This window comes from Carcharhinus amblyrhynchos, unplaced genomic scaffold (assembly GCF_965287045.1).
Source record: "Carcharhinus amblyrhynchos unplaced genomic scaffold, sCarAmb.v2.hapA scaffold_46, whole genome shotgun sequence".
Classification (NCBI taxonomy): domain Eukaryota; kingdom Metazoa; phylum Chordata; class Chondrichthyes; order Carcharhiniformes; family Carcharhinidae; genus Carcharhinus; species Carcharhinus amblyrhynchos.
Window position 1 is genome coordinate 2,572,804 of NW_027649787.1, and position 18,732 is coordinate 2,591,535.

The window sequence follows — 18,732 nt, forward strand, 5'->3', positions numbered from 1 at the left end:
GAGGGGTCACGGGCTTAGGGTGAGGGGGGCTAGGTATAAGACAAATATTAGAGGGCAGTTTTTCACGCAAAGGGTAGTGGGGGTGTGGAATGCACTGCCGAGTAAGGTGGTGGAAGCAGGCACGCTAGGGTTGTTTAAGAGTCACTTAGACAGCCATATGAGCGGGCTACATATAGGGGGATATAGTAGGCCTTACTGAACATTGTAGGCTTGGGAATACGTTTTGCCTCAGGAATGTTAGTCTTTGCCTGTTTAATAATGAATTTTTTTGTCTCCACAGGCATTTAAGTCCAGCAAGGGGCATGCAGGCGGCAGGTTGTAGTGGGCTGCTCTTGGATGTTGCTTCGGGAGTTGCCTATTGCTTCATGTCGTTAGTGTGCTTAAACTGGACCATCTCAAGGGCAACATGACAGCTCAGACTATCTCTGTTGCTATGCGGACACATGGATTTGGGCCTGTGTCTGTGGGAGTTTGCACGTTCTCCCCGTGGTTGCGTGGGTTTCCTCCGGGTGCTCCGGTTTCCTCCCACATCCCCCAAAGATGTGCTTTTAGGCTGATTGATTGGGTACTAAAATTGTCCCTAAATTGGACCTCCCTGATCCTCGCACGTTAGGCGTAGACTAAAATCATGAATAGGTCACTGAGATAGTAGGACGGCGGCGCGGGCTCGTTGGGCCGAAGGGCCTGTTTCCCGTGCTGTGTTGTTCTTTGTTCTTTGAATTATACCCACTAATCCCTCTAACCTATGCATCCCTGGACACTAAGGGGCAATTTCTTAGCATGGCCAATCAACCTAACCCACACATCTTTGGACTGTGGGAGGAAACCGGAGCACCCGGAGGAAACTCACGCAGACACGAGGATAACGTGCAAACTCCACACAGACAGTGACCCGAGCCTGGAATCGAACCCAGGTCCCTGGAGCTGTGAAGCAGCTGTGCTAACCACTGTGCTACCATGCCGCCCTTCAGCGATATTTTCTGGGAATGGCCCTTGTGTCCGGGAAAAGGATCTGCAGGGATTGGCAGAGAGATAGAGATTGTCGGGAGACTTCGTAACTGTGCAAGACTCTCAATCAATTTCTTGATGACTTTCAGTTGCAGGCGGTTCAGTATGAAATTGGACAATTTGCAGCCAGTTGTAGCTGCTCTTTTTAACAGATAACGGGAACAATGTTGAGGGACAGACGAATTATAGAGTATATCCAGAGGAAATGGTAGTAACTATAGAATTGTTTTTTATGATGAGGAGATCAGGTTCTGGGATTTTCAATTTAACTTGAAGAATTATACTTGCTGTAAATGAGCCTGTGTGAATTTGCATGGTGCATACTGGCACACAACACTATAAATCTTTGCTATAACTCCATCTGTGTGGAATTTGCACATTCGCCTCGTGTCTGCGTGGGTTTTCTCCGGGTGCTCCGGTTTTCTCCCACACCCCGAAGATGTGCTATTAGGCTGATTGGAGGTAATAAATTGTCCCTAAGTTAGTTTCCCTCAATGTGGAATGCCATAAGCATAGATAAGGGTCATGGGTGGAGGGGAGACTGGTAGTGTTAAAATGGCGGCGCGGGCTCGTTGGGCCGAAGGGCCTGTTTCCCGGGCTGTTTTTGTTCTTTGTTCTTTGTTCTTTGTACTCCGGTTTCCTCCCACAATCCAAAGATGTGCAGGTTAGGTTGACTGGCAATGCTAAGAAATTGCCCCTTAGTGTCCAGGGTTCCGTAGGTTAGAGGGATTAGTGGGTATAATATGTACAGATATGGGGGTAGGGCCTGGGTGGGATTGTGTTCGGTGCAGACTCGATGGGCCAAAGGGCCTCTATCTGCACTGTAGTGTTCTATTAACACTGCAAAAATAAATTACATTGAGAATGGCACATCAAGTGAAATTTTCGAACGTCTTTTTAGACTTCTTATGTTGGATTAAGTGGATTAGGCATTGTGTTCCAAAATTATCTACCTAACTGCTGGGGACGACGTGAGTGGATAAATTCCCCCTTCCCATCGCCCTGAAGATGGTTTAGTTCATGATGTAGAGATGCCGGCGTTGGACTGGGGTAAACATGTCGCACTATCTTTAACCCCCATGACTTGTCTGGGCTTGTAAAATCTCAGTTACTGTCCCGCCTGGAGACAATACACATCCCTTTAACCTATGCTAATGCTATCTCCACTCACATCGTCTGCATCTTTAAGACACCCCAAAGACGTGCTCTTAGGCCTGATTGGTGTAAGAAATTATCCCTAAATTAGTCTTCCCTCAATCTTCACCAGTAGGCGTAGACAAAGGTCATATGTAGAGGAGGGCACTCATAATGTTAAAATGGCGGCGAGGGCTCGTTGGGCCGAAGGGCCTGTTTCCTGTGCTGTGTTGTTCTTTGTTCTTTGTACTTGAATAACAGATTAGCTGCAAAGACTGGCATTGTAATCAGTATTCTGTAAACTGTGTGTGACTTTATATGCCCTTCTCTGATCACAACCTTCCACGCACCTGACGAAGAAACACCGTTTCCGAAAGCTTGTGAGATTACTATCAAATAAACGGGTTGGACTTTAGCCTGGTGTTGTGAGACTTCTGACTTAGTTCATGATAACAGTGTTTCCATTCTGTTACAAGCTCTGTGTGCCCGGCTGGTGTTTAATGCAGAATCCAGAATCTAATTGAGGCATACAAGATGATCAGAAGCTTAGATAGGGTGAGATCCTTTTTCCTCGGATGGTGATGGTTAACACGAGGGGGCATAGCTTTAAATTAAGGGGTGGTGATTATAGGACAGATGTCAGAGGTGCCACAGATGTCAGATGTCAGAGATGTCACACCCCCACCGACAAGACATCCAATCGTATCCCCATAACCCAGCACGGTAGCACAGTGGTTAGTACTGCTGCTTCACAGCTCCAGGGTCCCGGGTTCGATGCCTGGCTCGGGTCACTGTCTGTGTGGAGTTTGCATATTCTCCCCGTGTCTGCGTGGGTTTCCTCTGGGTACTCCAGTTTCCTCCCACAGTCCAAAGATGTGCGGGTTAGGTTGATTGGCCATGCTAAGAAATTGCCCCTTAGTGTCCAGGGATGCGTAGGTTAGAGGGATTAGTGGGTATAATAAGGAGGGATATGGGGGTAGGGCCTGGGTGGGATTGTGTTTGGTGCAGACTCGATGGGCCGAAGGGCCCCTTTCTGCACTGTACGGTTCTATGATTCAAACCCCACATATTTGTTTTGCTAGCCGTCATAACACTAAGGGATAATTTGGCGTGGCTAATCTCCCTAACCTGCACACTTTGGAGCATGGGAAAAATAACCGGAGCACCCGAAGGGAACCCACATAGACAAGGGGAGCATGTACTAACTCCATACTGACACTGGCCCAGTGCTGAATCGAACTGAGAGTGGTCCAATGTTGTTTCGAACTTTGGTCCCTGGCGTTGTGTGGCAGCAATGCTGACCATGGTGACAACATTTTGGGCAGTGAAAAGGAAGGAAAGGAGTTCAAAGTAGCACATTCTATGATTTCAGGGGAAGGTGCTGACGTAAGTGGATAATTACATTGGGGAAATGGAGAAGTGGATAACAATATCACTGAGGGTGTAGTCTTTGTGTATTGCTGACAAAGGGTGTGATGAGAGTTTTCGTGCTAACATCATGCTGGAATTGATGGGAATGTTGGAGGACGATGGATTGCATGTGGAGGGTGGTATGGTGAAACATTAGGCGAAGTGGGATCCTTTCCATATTCTGGGAGGGAGAGGGAGGGCTGAAGTAAGAGCTGATGCAGGTGATGGCACGGACATGCTTGAGGTACAGTGTCTGGCAATCCTATGTTGAGGAAACGGGCAAATGTGCAGGAGGTGCTGATTTTGAATGTGGCTTCATTGCAACAGAAGAAGCTAAGCCACAGAAACAGAGGGAACGGTTTGGAATTCTCTCAGCGACTCTGATGCGAAGAGCTCTCGTCGAGGTAGCTGCGGAGTTGGTGGATTTGCTCTGGTTATAAATGTTTTGTCTATCGTCAAAAATTGAGATCGAAAGCTTAACGAAAGGAAGTGAGGTGTTGTAGATATGCTATGTCACATCCATGAGAGGGATGGAGATTGAAATGAAAATTAATATTTTCCAAGGTGACAATAAACATGAAGTGGTACAACATAATCATTGATACAACGAAGGAAAAGTTGTGGGAGATATAATTATCGATTGAATGGAGGAGAAGTTGTGGAAATGAGCCTGAGAAAAAACTTAAACATAGAACATAGAACATAGAACATTACAGCGCAGAACAGGCCCTTCGGCCCACGATGTTGCGCCGACCAGTTACAAAAACAATGACCCACTAGCCTATACCAATCCCTTTTCGTCCATAAACCTATCCAGAGATCTCTTAAACGCCCCCAAACAAGAAATGTTCTATCGAACCCACAAAGTGGAATGCGTAGCTGTGGCAATGTGTGCACGCAAAACAGCACATTCCATTTGTAGGAAGTGAGACAAATTAAATGATACTTGAGTGACAGAACAGGTTCAGCTCGGCAGGGACGAAAGGGGAATTGTGTGAGCCTCTGCTCGAGGAATAAGCGGATGCAATTATTGGTTTCAACGCTCCAATGACGTCCAAAACAAATTAGAAGAAAATTGACTCATCTTTCGATTTGGCATATTACAATCTTCGTTCCTCACCTTTGCGTTCAACAACTTTAGACACTTAATCTCCCCATCCGTGTTAACCGCCACTCCCTCCATGATCTCATTTGTTATCAGTTGTTTTTCAAATACCTGACCTCCCAAACACAATTCCTTCACTCCTGCACTTGTCCACTTTGCCCTGGCTTTGCGCTTGATTTCATGAAAACATTCTATTATTTAAGGTTTTGCCATCATTTGCACTATTCATCGTCAATGGTAGCATTAACTCTCCTGTTTGCACCATGGCAATCGCAAAGCTCACCCTCTCTCTGTGCTTTGACCTAACCCTGGTATTACTTTGTCCACCTGCAGTGCTCCTTCCAAAATATATATTCTGTACATTTCAGCCTCATTTCAGTTATATAGAAGAGTAATGTTGAGCCGAATCATTGACTCTTTCTCTCGACAGACGCTGCCACACCTGCTAAGTTTACCCAGAAAATGTTGTCTATGTTCAATAATTAATAACCTTTTCCAGTTTATACTTCCCTGTTTCGCTGATGGACAAATCTGTCTTCAAATATCCAGACTCAATTATACTCTATATTTCACTTTCTGACTTCATAGATTTTTCTGGCTTCATTTAATCTTTGTGCAATATCCATTGCCCATTCTTTTGGAATTTCCATTCGAGGTCGTCCGTGAACGAACATACCTAATCCCCGAAAGGTCTACACATAAAGATAATCATAAACCCCACTCAGTGGCAGTCACACTGAAATACATACACCAAATCACCTAAAAACAGAAACACACACTCACATATATCGACACACATATAAACACACAGAAACACACACACTACTCTTACATCCTCGATAATTTTGAAGAGATTCACTTGATCCCAGCTGCCTGAACACTCTTCTTGACCAGGGCCTCAGTATCTCGAGTCGTCCATGATTCCCTACTTCTGCCAGTCTTGCCCTTCACTCTAAGAGGAATGTGTTTACCCTTTTATGTACAAGAATGTGCATCCTTTGTCAAAGAGGCAAACATTTTCACATTAGTAAATCCACAAAGCTGAGGTCAGGCAGCGACATAGACACCAATATGTGATCACAGACAGACACTCACATATGTATGAGAAAGAAAAAACATACGACATTTGTCAAGACAATAAATGTAACAGATGCATGGGAATATAACTGCCATCTGGATTCAGTAAAAGCCATGCATCATCTCAGTTAGGAACTGGTCTACATTTCCCCCGCTCTCTTAATCAATGTACAAAACGCCTTTCCGAAGAATACTGTGGCTGAGTGCAAGTGGAATGGATAATTTCAAGAAGTTGATCGCTCAACAACATCACACCAGGACAACAAATGACAATCATGCCTCCGTGTGAATTTGGGTACATGGAGAGTCCCAAATACATACTTCCATCGCGGCTAACTGCCAAATATCATTCACTCTGTCAGAAAAAAACAGCTGACATCAAACTCTGGGTCAGTGTCTCCTGAGCTCCAATTTGGCTTTATGTTATCGTACATCAGTTGTTTCTTCTTGGAGCAGATTGAATGGAATGTTAGATAGCGACAATCGGCTGTGAATCATCTCCATTAGCATAGAGAAATATTCATTGCAGACTGATTGAGTCACATTTCTGATGTCTCTGCCCCACCCATCCCCTCTTCCCAAAAGCAACACACATGATTAATCACATGTATTAGCATTTCCGCCTGGCCCTCTTGATTTTCCTACATTTCCTTCCCCTTCTTTTGTATGCTCCGAGGACTTAAATCAGCCCCCATATGGATCTCAATATCTTAAATCGGCGCATGCACCTTGTCCAATTGTGCTTGTTGCCATCAATCAGGTCAAAACTGCATCACAGTTTTTTTTCACTGTGTCAGACTGTGGTACCGATGTGATTACACAAACATATTTTGTTCTGGTTCCACCAGTGTTCAGATGAAATGTTATCCAATTGTAAGCTTCAATTTATATTTCTAACCAATGAAAGTGATAGCAATAATGGACATTTAATGAACTATCTGTTTTTATTGTCTTACTTACATAAATATATATCTTCTGCATTTGTTCAAATACAGAGGCGTGACTATTAACAATGGACTATCAAAATAGGATTGGCAACAGAGATTAGGGCGCTAAATATTAACAGTACGGCATTACATTTCAACAGTTTTATATTGCATGGTAATGTGGATCATGAGAAGAACTTGACAAAAAACTACAGCTGCATGCTTGCTTGAGTGTCTATGACATGTCCGTGGATCTGAACAGTTTAATGTTAATTCCCAAGCCTTATTGGACCATAGTGATACAGGGCACTTTGTCTTATCAGATGACGTGAATGTCTGATAGAGTGGGTTACTGATCAGTGAGTGAGTCTGTTCGGCCACGCTGCAAGGTTTCCTACCAGCGTAGAAACGAGAAGGGAAAGAATCAAGAAATGCTGACCCTTCTTTTCCACAAAACGTGATGTGAAATAAAATGTCCCAACTTCTGTAAGCAAACGGGACTTGTGAAAACTAGCACACCTGCGTCAAAAGTGAAAGGCTGGTTAATTGGGATGTCATCGTTCTCCTTGTGACATTTCAGTGTAAATCCAACCTCTGGGAATTTTTAGGCATTTCCTTTTCACATCCACATTCAAAACGGAAGAGGATGCTTCAGAGGCAAGTTAATGTCAGAATTTTTAAAGATTAAATTTTAACTGATCCAAACAAAATATGTTTTGGGGTTCTTTAAGAAAGACCTTGTTCTCTCAAATAAGGCACAAAATAAATAAATTATCGATTTTAATATGTTTTCCACTCTCTTCTGGATTGTTTCCTGTTGACTGTCATCCTCTACCGGGTGACCTGCCGAGCTATCACTAGATTCATCTCATGAAGTTTCCATGAGTTCCACGTCCTTCAACCTTCTCAATCAATCTCCCATGTGGGACATTTTGGAGCGAATCACTGTAACAGTTTGAACGACTGCACAAGTTTGAGTTACTTTTGCATTCATTTAGTTTCAGTTCATGGAGTAATCGCCTTAATCTCAGGGTCTCTTGTTTTTTCAATCACTTTTAATATTGAATTGATATTTTCATTTGTATTGTTATATATTTGCCAAATTCCACGTAAATATGAATTGTTATTTGAATGACTGCATTATTTCAATTTGCTGAGATAATTTGAGGGGAGAATGGCCAAGCAGGATTTGGAGATGCAGCGACACCAGCGCTCAGAAGACAGAGTGACAGAGCGAGAGCAGGAAAGACAGCGACAGCAGCAGTCGGAGGAGTGAGTAACAGAGAGACAGCGATAGACAGACATTGACAACAGCCTTGGGGGCAGTGAATAACAGAACGAGAGGGAGAGACAGTGACACCAGCAGTGGTAGGAGTGAGTGCCAGGCAAGAGGAGGTAGATGGAGACAGTGACACCAGGCGTAAGAACACTCATGGCGCGAGAGCAGTAGAGACATTGAAATCAACGGTGGAGGAGGGAGTACCAGGGCAAGGGGGAGAGGGTAAAGACAGCGGCAACGGTGTGAGAGCACTGATGGAGCGAGAGGGGGAGGGATCGTGACATCAGTGGTGGGAGGAGAGAATTACAGAACAAGAATGGGGAGACAGTGACACCAGCGGTAAGAGAAGAAAGTGACAGAACGAGAGGGGAGAGTTGTAGCCACTGGTGCTGGGAGGAGAGATTGATAGGGCTACAGAGATATCCAGAACTAGTGAGAGAGAGTGAATAAGGGAGAGAAAGTGGGAGATGCAGTGCAATTGAGAGGGATAAATGGTTAGAGAAAAGAAAAGGAATCGAACAATTGACGGGGGCGGGGCGGGGGGACAGAGAGAGAGACAGAGAGACAGATTGAAATACAGAGGTGGAGAGAAATTGAGAGGGACAGAGACATTGGTGAAGTAGGGAATGGGAGGGGGAGAGTTTACAGCAAGCAGCAGGGGAGATATGCTCAGTATTTCAATTTAATCAGAAATATTTAATATTCATATTTCAGCAAAGGAACTGACGTCAGTGGACGCCCGCTAAAAATCCAATTAACCTTCCATGGATAACACATAAAATGTTGCTGCTGATGAGCCCGAAGTTATTCAGTAATAAACTTCATATTTATTACAGAGAGAAAAAAAACTGAACCACATTCATAGAGAAAGCTCAATGAACAAAACTGATATGAGAAACGGGAAAAAGTTCTCACAAGATTAAGGTAGAAATGAGGCTTTGTTGAATTCACATTCTTGACATTCCTTCAATGAGCAGTGTTGGCAGGGAACTTGCTCTCTGCGCACTGGCCTGCAATGCAACAGTGCTGACACATCAAACAAATGTTTTTTTGCAATGTGAAGTAACTTTTGACTTTTAATTTGAATGTTTGTAAACTTGAACATTGGTGACAGTGCGTTGTTAGTTAATATGTTGTGGGTAAACTTAGACAGTGTTTGCGATGTTCAACATATTCCTGCTTCTGAGATTTTGAAATGGGAAGAGGACACGTGCGGCTTCCAATATGACAACATTGTTTCAGAAAAGGATGGAGGGAGAGAGATAGAAACCATTTGAGTTGATGGGAAAGATGCAGAGTTGGTGATGCAGGCTGCCACTGAGGTGTGGGAGGTTTCAGTGGGGGAAAGTTTCGACACTTACTTCTGAGTTTCCCAGGATGGAGATCCCCCTGTCGAAGCATCTCCATGTCTATCTTTCAGTACAAACATTGTGCAAATTTAAGCAGCACTCCATACTTCTCACAGCCCCTCGTGGAATCTTGCTGTTCAGTCAGTAATTTTGTTATAATTGCTCAAGACAGATGACAAAACATTTTTTTAGAAACTGCATGGAAATCTTCAGACTTGAGTCTTGTGTGCGGTATTGGTTATGCGTTTGAGTGGTGGTGGTGGTGGTGGTGGGGGGGAGGGTGCTGGTGGTAATCGGGAATATAGTGTTTGTGTTTGTTTGTGTGTATGTGTATGTGTGTATACGTGCATGAGAGAAAGAGAGCGTGTACAGCAGCGCATGTCACTGATGTTGTTCTATATGCGAGAGTGTACAATAGTGTATTGTGATTGTGAGTTACAGAGTCAATGACGCTTCAGGCCTGGAAATTAACGCAATTGAACCATTATGCCAATTAGGAGAGAAAAGAGAAATCCAAGGGGTATGTACTCTGTGTTATTGTGCATGGTATGGGGAACAGCGGATACAAGGAAGGTTTGTGTTGCTGTTGAGTGATAGCTTGAGATTGTCAGTGAATGTGCGGAGCATGGTACTGCATTTTCTCTTGTGGCAAAATAGGTGGGCAAAGCAGGCTGGCTGGGGTTGTTGTGAGGTGGAGATTGATAGCCATGTGACAGCAGAGCTAGCTGTCCAGGACCTTGAAGAATATACAAGCTCTATTATAAACAGCTCTAGATATAATGAGGCAAGAGAATAATTAGCAAGGACATTACTCTGTGAACCAAGTAGGTGACAGTGTCGAGGATTTGGAAAGTATGGTGCCCTCTATAAAGCTATAGCAAGCACTGCAGACAGGTCAAGAAAAAAGAGCATTAATCGTGAACTTTGATGGAATCAAACTGCATGAAATCTTTGACCTTCAGAAACACCGTTTTTACACTGTTGTATGACGTCACGGATCATCCGAAACCAATCCCGACGTTCCAGTATAAATAAGAGACATAACTTGAGACAAGCAGCAAATTGCACTTATCTTGAGAGGAAATGGAGTGTTCAGATATTTTGGTAATTTATGACGTAGGGAATGTTGTTTTGGTTTTTGTTCTGATCATTGACAGTACTTGTTTTACCGAATGAAGGAAATGTAGAAGATACACCGGTTAGTAATCCCAGTTCATTGCCAGTGAGGAAAGGACTCTGGCCCATTCGGCTGGGCAATTCCAAGTTTATCAGCTCCCAAAGTCAGATCCGTGCCCTCACATTGATTTCCGTGTCTCCACATGAAAACCTCGGCCGTTGCTAGCCAGGGATCTGACCCCATTTTCCAGGGTTAAATAATTGCTTCAGGGAAAGAGAGGGGCAGAGGCAAAATGGACTGACGGAGGTTGTAGAATTGAGGCAGACAAAAAGAGTGTGGAAAATGAAACAATCTGAGTGTTACTATGTATTGTAATGAAAATCGCCATCAGCAGCAGTGTCCACAAAATTTCCAGTCCAATGTTTTGTAAGGACAAATCCTGATTTGGATCTGAGCGGATGTGAACATGCCCATTGTGAAGTAGTCAAACCAGAGGAATAGCTTCGTCTGCTGTTTTAGCTCGTGTCCATTGAGTTCTGATCTCTGAGGTGTCTAAAACTTTACATCCCATCGTCCCAATGTCAACTCTTGCTGCTGGTGCATTGTGTTTTCCTTTCCTTTGGCTCTCATGCTCTGTGAATTTTATTCATAAACGCCACCTGTTTCCACAGGACCAATGATTTTTTGCTTATTTGTTTCCTGCTTCTAAAGTACTTCCTCACTCAAAATGCCAAATATTGTCTTTGCTCCACTGTTGCACGTGCTGTATGACAACTCCTGCCAATGTATCCCCAAACTTCTAGCCTTCTGGCCCTCTGTCTGCTCCTCCTCTCTTCTGAGTTTTCATTCCATCCCATCCTCCAAATATTCCCTATCCCCAGAGACACTGATCTCTGCCACTTTCCTTCTCTTCAGTTTGTCACTTAGACTGTGATGTTCTAAAAAATGAGATGACCACTGGCCCCATTAGCGCCTCCCGCCTTCCATCCCAATTCACTCACTCCACCCTCGCCAGAACCAGCGCCAACAAACATGTATGTTCTCCAATCCTCAATGATATCGGGATCCATTCAGTTACTGGGAAGCTGGAATGAGAAATCACATTTAGAATCTGGATTCCATCTCTGGAACGCTCTCAATTATTCTTTCTATTCGTGAGCTGGATAATTGAAGTCACTGGATATTGCATGCTACTTTTGAACTGCTCCCTAAATTTGGACTGAGTGAGTCCATAAATGAATGTGTTTGTACAGCAGCTTAAATTCGCCAACATAATTCCCACTTGTTGAAATACAAATTCAGGACTGGTGTAACTCCCGGGATCTTTCCCTGTTACGCTGTAATACAAGAATTCTGTCACAAATGTCAACCACAGCAGGATAAAGCTGCCAGAAATGGTGAAGAGTAATATCATAGACTTCCTTCTGCTCTCCATTTCCGGATCACTGGACATCTCTCTTGTTCTTTGACCCCTTAGTCCCTTTCTGACTTTACTGGCTGTTAAAATGTACCTGACTATCAGAGCATTGAACAATATAACCAAAGTGAATGGGAGCAATGGGGTTAATATTGTATCAAACCAGTCAAACATCATCCATCCAGGCTCAGTGAAATAATTCGGCTTTCTATAACAGAACCAGGGTATATTGTCAATTATCTCCACAGGCTCATAAACAAAGTAAAACGGGACATTTTTGAGACAGAGTAGAACACATATTGCTGCCACAACCGTGGTCGCAGTTCTTTCAGTGCAATATTTTCTTTTCAGATTCTGGCAAGAAATTGCAACAAATCGATCAAGTGTAAAAGCGACGGTGAACCAAACAGAGCAATCTGTGACTGCACTCGTAAGCACAAGGATAACACAACACACTGGGGTGATGTTCAGGAAAGAAACTGCCAAATAATAAGAGCAGATGTGGAACAGAATGTCTGCCATGATAATGACCAGTAAATCCGCCGCTGCCATGACAACCAGGTAACGAGTGGTGCAAGTGGAGAGTCCGCACTTTCCCTTGGACAAGATCACAATCGCCACTAAATTAACTGCAACAGAGAGAGATAATTGAAAAACGATTGGAAATGACGGCCAAAACATGTCACCCGCCCGTCACTACGCGATCAGTAACAAAACTGGAATGATTAAAATGGCCCAGCATGAAGGAAAGTCTCACAACACCAGGTTAAAACCCGGCAGGTTTGTTTGCTGGGTCGAGCTTTTGAAGCACAGCACCTTTATCAGGTGACTCACTTGATGAAGGAACACTGCTCTAAAAGCTCGTGCTACCAAACAGAGTTTTGAGACTTTCTTTAATTCTGGAGCCATTTTAACCGAAATGATTCACCAGATGAGGGAGAAGTGACTCGAAAGCTCATGCTACCAAAGAAACCTGTTGGACTTTAAACTGGTGTGGTGAGGCTTCTTACTGTCCCCACCCCAGTCCATTGCCAGCATTTCCATATCATGGCAATAATGGAGTACAAGAACGACATCACACATTTCCAACACAACAACTTTCAGGTTGTGAAGAATAGAAGCATATAACTTCAGAACACAAGTAGGTCATTTTAATCTTCGAGTCGACTTCACCCGTAAATGATGCAGGTTAGAATGTTAAATATTTTCAGTGAGCGTCAAGTCTCACATTTACATGTTTAATATAAGATGCGAAAGATAGCCAGGCCCCTGGAAGCTGGGTGTCTGATGGGAAGGGGAAGCACAGTCAGAGACAATTTAATTGTCTCTTACAGCACGAGGTGTAGGTCGAGGGATAGCGCTCCATTCCTCTTCTGCCCACTCCAGAAATTCAGTGTTGTTTCTCATCCCCCATCTGGTTATTTACACACAATTCCGAGTCAGAATTGCGACTAGGAACCTGAACACTGGGGTAATGTACTGGTGATGTCAGTTTCAATTTCAAATTGGCGGATGGTGACATTTTAATTCAATAACAAACCATGAAAATATTGTTCATTGTCATAAGAAACCATTTGGTTAAATAATGTCTGTTAGGGGAAGAAACCTGGTGTTGTCGAACTTGTGACCTCATACACACAGCAATGTGGTAGACTCCTAACTGATTTGTGATTCGTGTCGGAAATCTTTTGAATGTGACCATGGATTAGCGAAAAATGCTGGATCAGCCAGTAATGTCCCGATGGTTTATTCTTTTATGTGAGGAAACATATTGCTGTGGAATTGAAAGAATATGACAATCTTTTCTTCGACAGGGAAACAATAATATTGGAGAAGGTAGTTGATGAGGCAGAATGATATCATATGCGGCTAAGGCAGCGACCGAATTTCGAAGTGTTCCAGCTATTTTTCTCTCTGTCACCTTGAGAAATTGAAATGTACCGCTGCAGTTATTATTGTTCTTTTAAAGGTGGGTGAGGAATGAACCTGAGCAGCTCAGAACCGTTTGGGAATAGCGGGGTTCCAATGAGAAAGTGAGATTGGAACAAACCTCTTCAGGTCCAAATTTAAACTTTGCCTTATAACATCAGACGGAGATTAAGCGGACTATTGAATGGATCGGGATTTTTTTCATAATGTTTTAGTTTTATTTGTGTTAATATTAGGCTTACACTGACATGGCATTCAAGTTGCTGTGGAAATTCCCCAGTCTCCACACTCCAGCGTCGATTCAGGTGCACTTATGGATAAGTTAGCATTGCCAATGCACCTTCCAGACTCTTGGAGCAGACAGGAGCAGCTGGAGGAACACACAGAAAATGCACAGACTCTACAGACAGTGACCCAAACTGGGAATCGAACCCAGGCTGCTGGCGCTGTGAGGCAAAAGTGCTAACCACTCTGCCACAGTACCACCAGCTGCCACTTTAACGTGCAGCTCCAGGTAATAAGGTAATGAGAATGCCATTTACAGAGCGACAATGGAAACTGAAAAACTCGTAGATATAAGAAATTATTGATGCTTGCAGAAGAACAGAAGAAGGAATGTGAGCCAACTGTTGATTATGCAGAGGCTCAAGAGGGGATAGAAATTCAAGATGGAATCTTCCAGTAATGATTTAGTAACTTGGTGGGAGAAAAAAAATCAAGCTGGTAATGGCAGAAAGGTAGATCAACTAATGGCTCATGAAATAAAGATTTAAAACTATTTCAGTTATCAACGGAGGATCACCCCACCTGAGGGAAGCAAGCCATGCAGTGAGCATTATTTCTACGACAAGGTAGCTAAGAGGAGTGATGGTATGTTAAAGTGCTTGAGATGATTATTTACAACATGTAAGTGTATTGTGCCCAGTTCTATAATTCATATCACAAAGTGGACACTGACGCTCTGCAGGATGTGTAAATATGTTCTTTCAAGCACATGCACAGAACAAAGCAAATGTACTCATTGGGCAGGCTCGAAGGGCTAGATGGCCTACTCCTGCTCCTATTTCTTATGTTTCTTATGTAATTAGAAGGATTATTGCCCTTCTTCTTCATGAAAGCCTGAACGACAACATAGGAAAGATGAGAAATTTCTCAGAGAGGGGAAATATCCAGATATTTTGAAGGTGATGGCGCTCGAATCTGGGGTTCATTAATAAGGGGAGACATTAACACCATGGAGGAAGAATATAGCCGGAATGATTTTACTTAGACACAGTTGGGAATTTCGGACTCACAGATGGCAGTCTTGTTGAAGGATATTTAATTTTAAAGCTCAATGCATGAAGGAAAAATGAAATGGAAGATACAACGATTCATGGAATGGGAAAGGTTTGGGTGAAAATCTGGCGCAGCAGTGATAGAATAACCACTTTGTATCCTGTGAATTACTACAACAATTACCAACATTAGTATTAGTTCATCACAATGAAAATTGTTGCTTAATGTTGCAGAAATATATGTGATTCTTGTTGAAGCAAAGCACAATTCATTTCATGATAAAACATTTACTAACTTATTATTTACTGCCTCCGAGCTGATACCTGTAATACAAAAATAAACAGACATGTACATTCCTTGATTATATGGCGACCTCCTCATCAGGGTAAATCAGGGTAAATCTCACTATGCTTAGATGGCTTCAAAATATCTATATCAGGAATTGCAATCACATTTATAGAATGGTGTGCCAAACCTTTATCCATTACATAAATGCATTCTTCACATCAGTAAAATAATAGAATTCAACACACTATATCCGCAGGTTCATGGAACTGCGATAGATGGATTGTAGCGCATTTCAAACATTTTTTTTCTTGTCAATAAATGCAGACGTTAAAATGCTTAAAATAAAATAAGAACCAAACGACATCAATCAAATTATAAGTATATTAACCGGCGTTATCAAAGGGAAACGAAGTCATTTGCCACTGACTACATTCGTATAAGAGGAAGACAGCTCAAGGTCGTGGCTAGATCTATCACTTCAAATAAAGTTTCAAGAAAGAATGTTCTGGCAAAATCGAGTCAGTGACACACACTCAATATAGGTCAAGAGTCATAGGTATTTCCAATAATACATACACACTGTGGCACACTGGTTTGCACTGTTGCCAAACAGCGCCAGGGACGTTGTTTCAATTACAGGATTGGCTGATGCCTGTGCCAGGTTGTGCATTCCTGCTTTGTCTGCTTGGGTTTCCTTCAGTTCTCCAGTTTCCTCTCACATCCAAAGATGTGTAGGTTCGGTAGATGGGCCATGCTAACTTGCCGCTCAGTGTCCCAAGATGTAGACTAGACAAATGCATGACGTTACAGGCATTTGGGAGAGAGGAGGGTCTGGGTGAGATGATCGCTCGGACAGTCAGTACAGACTCCACCGAACGAGTGGCCTATTTCTGCACTGCAGGTGCTCTATACGGGGTTGGAATTCCACTCTGGTGAGTGACCACACTAAGTATAATAGTGCAGAGGCAGATAATCTCAATTATCTTTGTCTGCCGGGGCCTTGTATCCCAATATGCTAATATCATAGAAATTGGAAACTAGAAGTAGGCTTTGCCCATTCGGACCTTCCAGCCTGCTCATGGCTGATCATCAAATTCAATATCCTGATCCTGCCATCCCCCCCATATCCATTTAGCCCATGAGCTAAAACTTCATGAGTCAAGTGCACCCATTTCCCGTAGAATCCATAGAACCTGACACTGCAGAAGGAAGCCATCAGTCAATCGATTCTGCACCAGCCAGAATCCCACCCAGGCCTTATCCCTATAACCAGCCTCCCAGACAATAAGGGGCAATTTAGCATGATCACTAGACCTAACCCACCTAACTTTGGCCTGTGGGAGGAAAATGGAGAACCCAGAGCAAACCCACACAGACACGGGGAGAATGTGCAAACTATACAAAGATAGTAAGCCAAGCCAGAAATTGAACCCGGGTACCTGGGGCTGTGAGGCAACAGTATTAACCACAGTGCCGCCAGATCGCCCCTACTGTACACCGGGCCGTCCCTGTATCCTGCTGATTTTTTGATACTTGCACACATATATTCTCTCCGGTTACGAACACCAGACGAATTGACTTTTCATGACTAACCAGTCAACCAAGAAAGCATCTGTCGAGGGATAGGGCCTTTGTCAGAGTCGGGGCAGACTTGAGGGGCTGAATGTCCTCCGTCTGCAGTCTATGTATTCAAAAATCTATGATTCTAGGATTAGTAAATTTGCTGATGACACCAAAGTCGGAGGTGTGGTAGATTGTGAGGAAGGGTGTCATAGTTTGCAGGGAGACTTGGACAGGTTGCAGAGCTGGGCCGAGAGGTGGAGGGTGGAGTTTAATGCGGAGAAGTGTGAGGTAATTCACTTTGGTAGGAATAAACGATGTGTCGAGTATAGGGCTAACGGGAGGACTTTGAATAGTGTGGATGAACAGAGGGATCTAGGTGTATGTGTACATAGATCCCTGAAAGTTGGGAATCAAGTAGATAAGGTTGTTAAGAAGACATACGGTGTCTTGGTGTTTATTGGTAGGGGGATTGAATTTAGGAGTCGCAGCGTCATGTTGCAACTGTACACAACTCTGGTGCGGCCGCACTTGGAGTATTGTGTGCAATTCTGGTCCCCACATTATAGGAAGGATGTGGAGGCTTTGGAGAGGGTGCAGAGGAGGTTTACCAGGATGTTGCCTGGTATGGAGGGGAGGTCCTATGAGGAGAGGCTGAGGGATTTGAGGTTGTTTTCGTCAGACAGAAGGCGGCTAAGCGGGGATCTTATTGAAACATATAAGATGATTAGAGGTTTAGACAGGGTGGATAGTGATAGCCTTTTTCCTCGGATGGAGAAAGCTAGCACGAGGGGGCATGGCTTTAAATTCAGTGGGGGGGGGGGGGGCTAGTTATAGGACGGATGTCAGGGGTAGGTTCTTTACCCAGAGGGTGGTGAGGGATTGGAATGCCCTGCCTGCTGCAGTTGTAAATGCGCCTAGTTTAGGGGCGTTTAAGAGATCCGTGGATAGGTTTATCGATGGAAAGGGATTGGTTTAGGTTAGTGGGTCATTGTTTTTTAACTGGTCGGCGCAACATCGTGGGCCGAAGGGCCTGTTCTGCGCTGTAATGTTCTATGTTCTATGTTCTAAGCGGCTCTGTAAGTTGTAAGACTTTATCTACCGGGGGGGCAACGTAATAATTCTGTGAAATATTTGCGGACAATTGAATCAACAGTTTTTTTTTCCTCCACAATGATCACCACTGGATAACAGTGCCAGAGAAAAGTACACGCTATCTCTCAGAGTACCAATAGTTATAGATACTCACCAGGCACACCAATAATGGCAATGGTAATGTAGACTATCTTCGCAATTCTGGAAAATGATTCAGACATTTTTCCCCTGCAATGATCTATCCCTTCCCGCTCCAGGTACCGACCCAAATTAGCTTGTGAGACAATACATTCGCGCCACCTTCAATTTATACCTTGAGGGATCTCCATGGGGACAGAAACGTTGCAATTATGTTCATCTTATTTTCGTCTTAATATTAAGCAACAGATACGACAGCTGAGTTAAATCCCTGCCGTGAAAGGTTAATCATTTCGTGCAGGCAATTAATTTGAAAATTCGAAATGCTGAGTAGTTATGCTCACATTGATGGATAAAACATGACTTTGCTTTGCACTTTCCATCAACAGTGATTCCCTCCTTCAATCTCATACTGCTCAAAGGCAATTAGCGCTGGACAGTGAATGCTGGCCTATCCAGTGAAGCCCACATCCATTAATCAGTGGAGAAAAAAAAAACTCATTTCATGACTTTCACGCAATTGTGTTTGTTAAAATGTTGTATTGCTAAAGTTAGATTGTTATCTCAATGCACACCCTGATGGCACTTACTGCCAGCAGGCATGTGAGATTCAACGTCTCTG

At 43.5% G+C, this 18,732-nt stretch overlaps 1 protein-coding gene across 1 annotated transcript; it reads right to left on the minus strand.

Annotated features, from left to right (window-relative positions):
- Positions 1 to 11,540: 11,540 nt before the first annotated feature.
- Positions 11,541 to 18,193, minus strand: LOC145337328 (putative G-protein coupled receptor 139). The gene is made up of 2 exons (XM_080182129.1): positions 18,127 to 18,193; positions 11,541 to 12,451 (listed from the first exon to the last, which is right to left on the minus strand). The coding sequence occupies exons 1-2, from the start codon at positions 18,191 to 18,193 to the stop codon at positions 11,541 to 11,543; spliced, it is 978 nt and encodes a 325-aa protein (XP_080038255.1).
- Between the last annotated feature and the right edge of the window lie 539 nt (positions 18,194 to 18,732).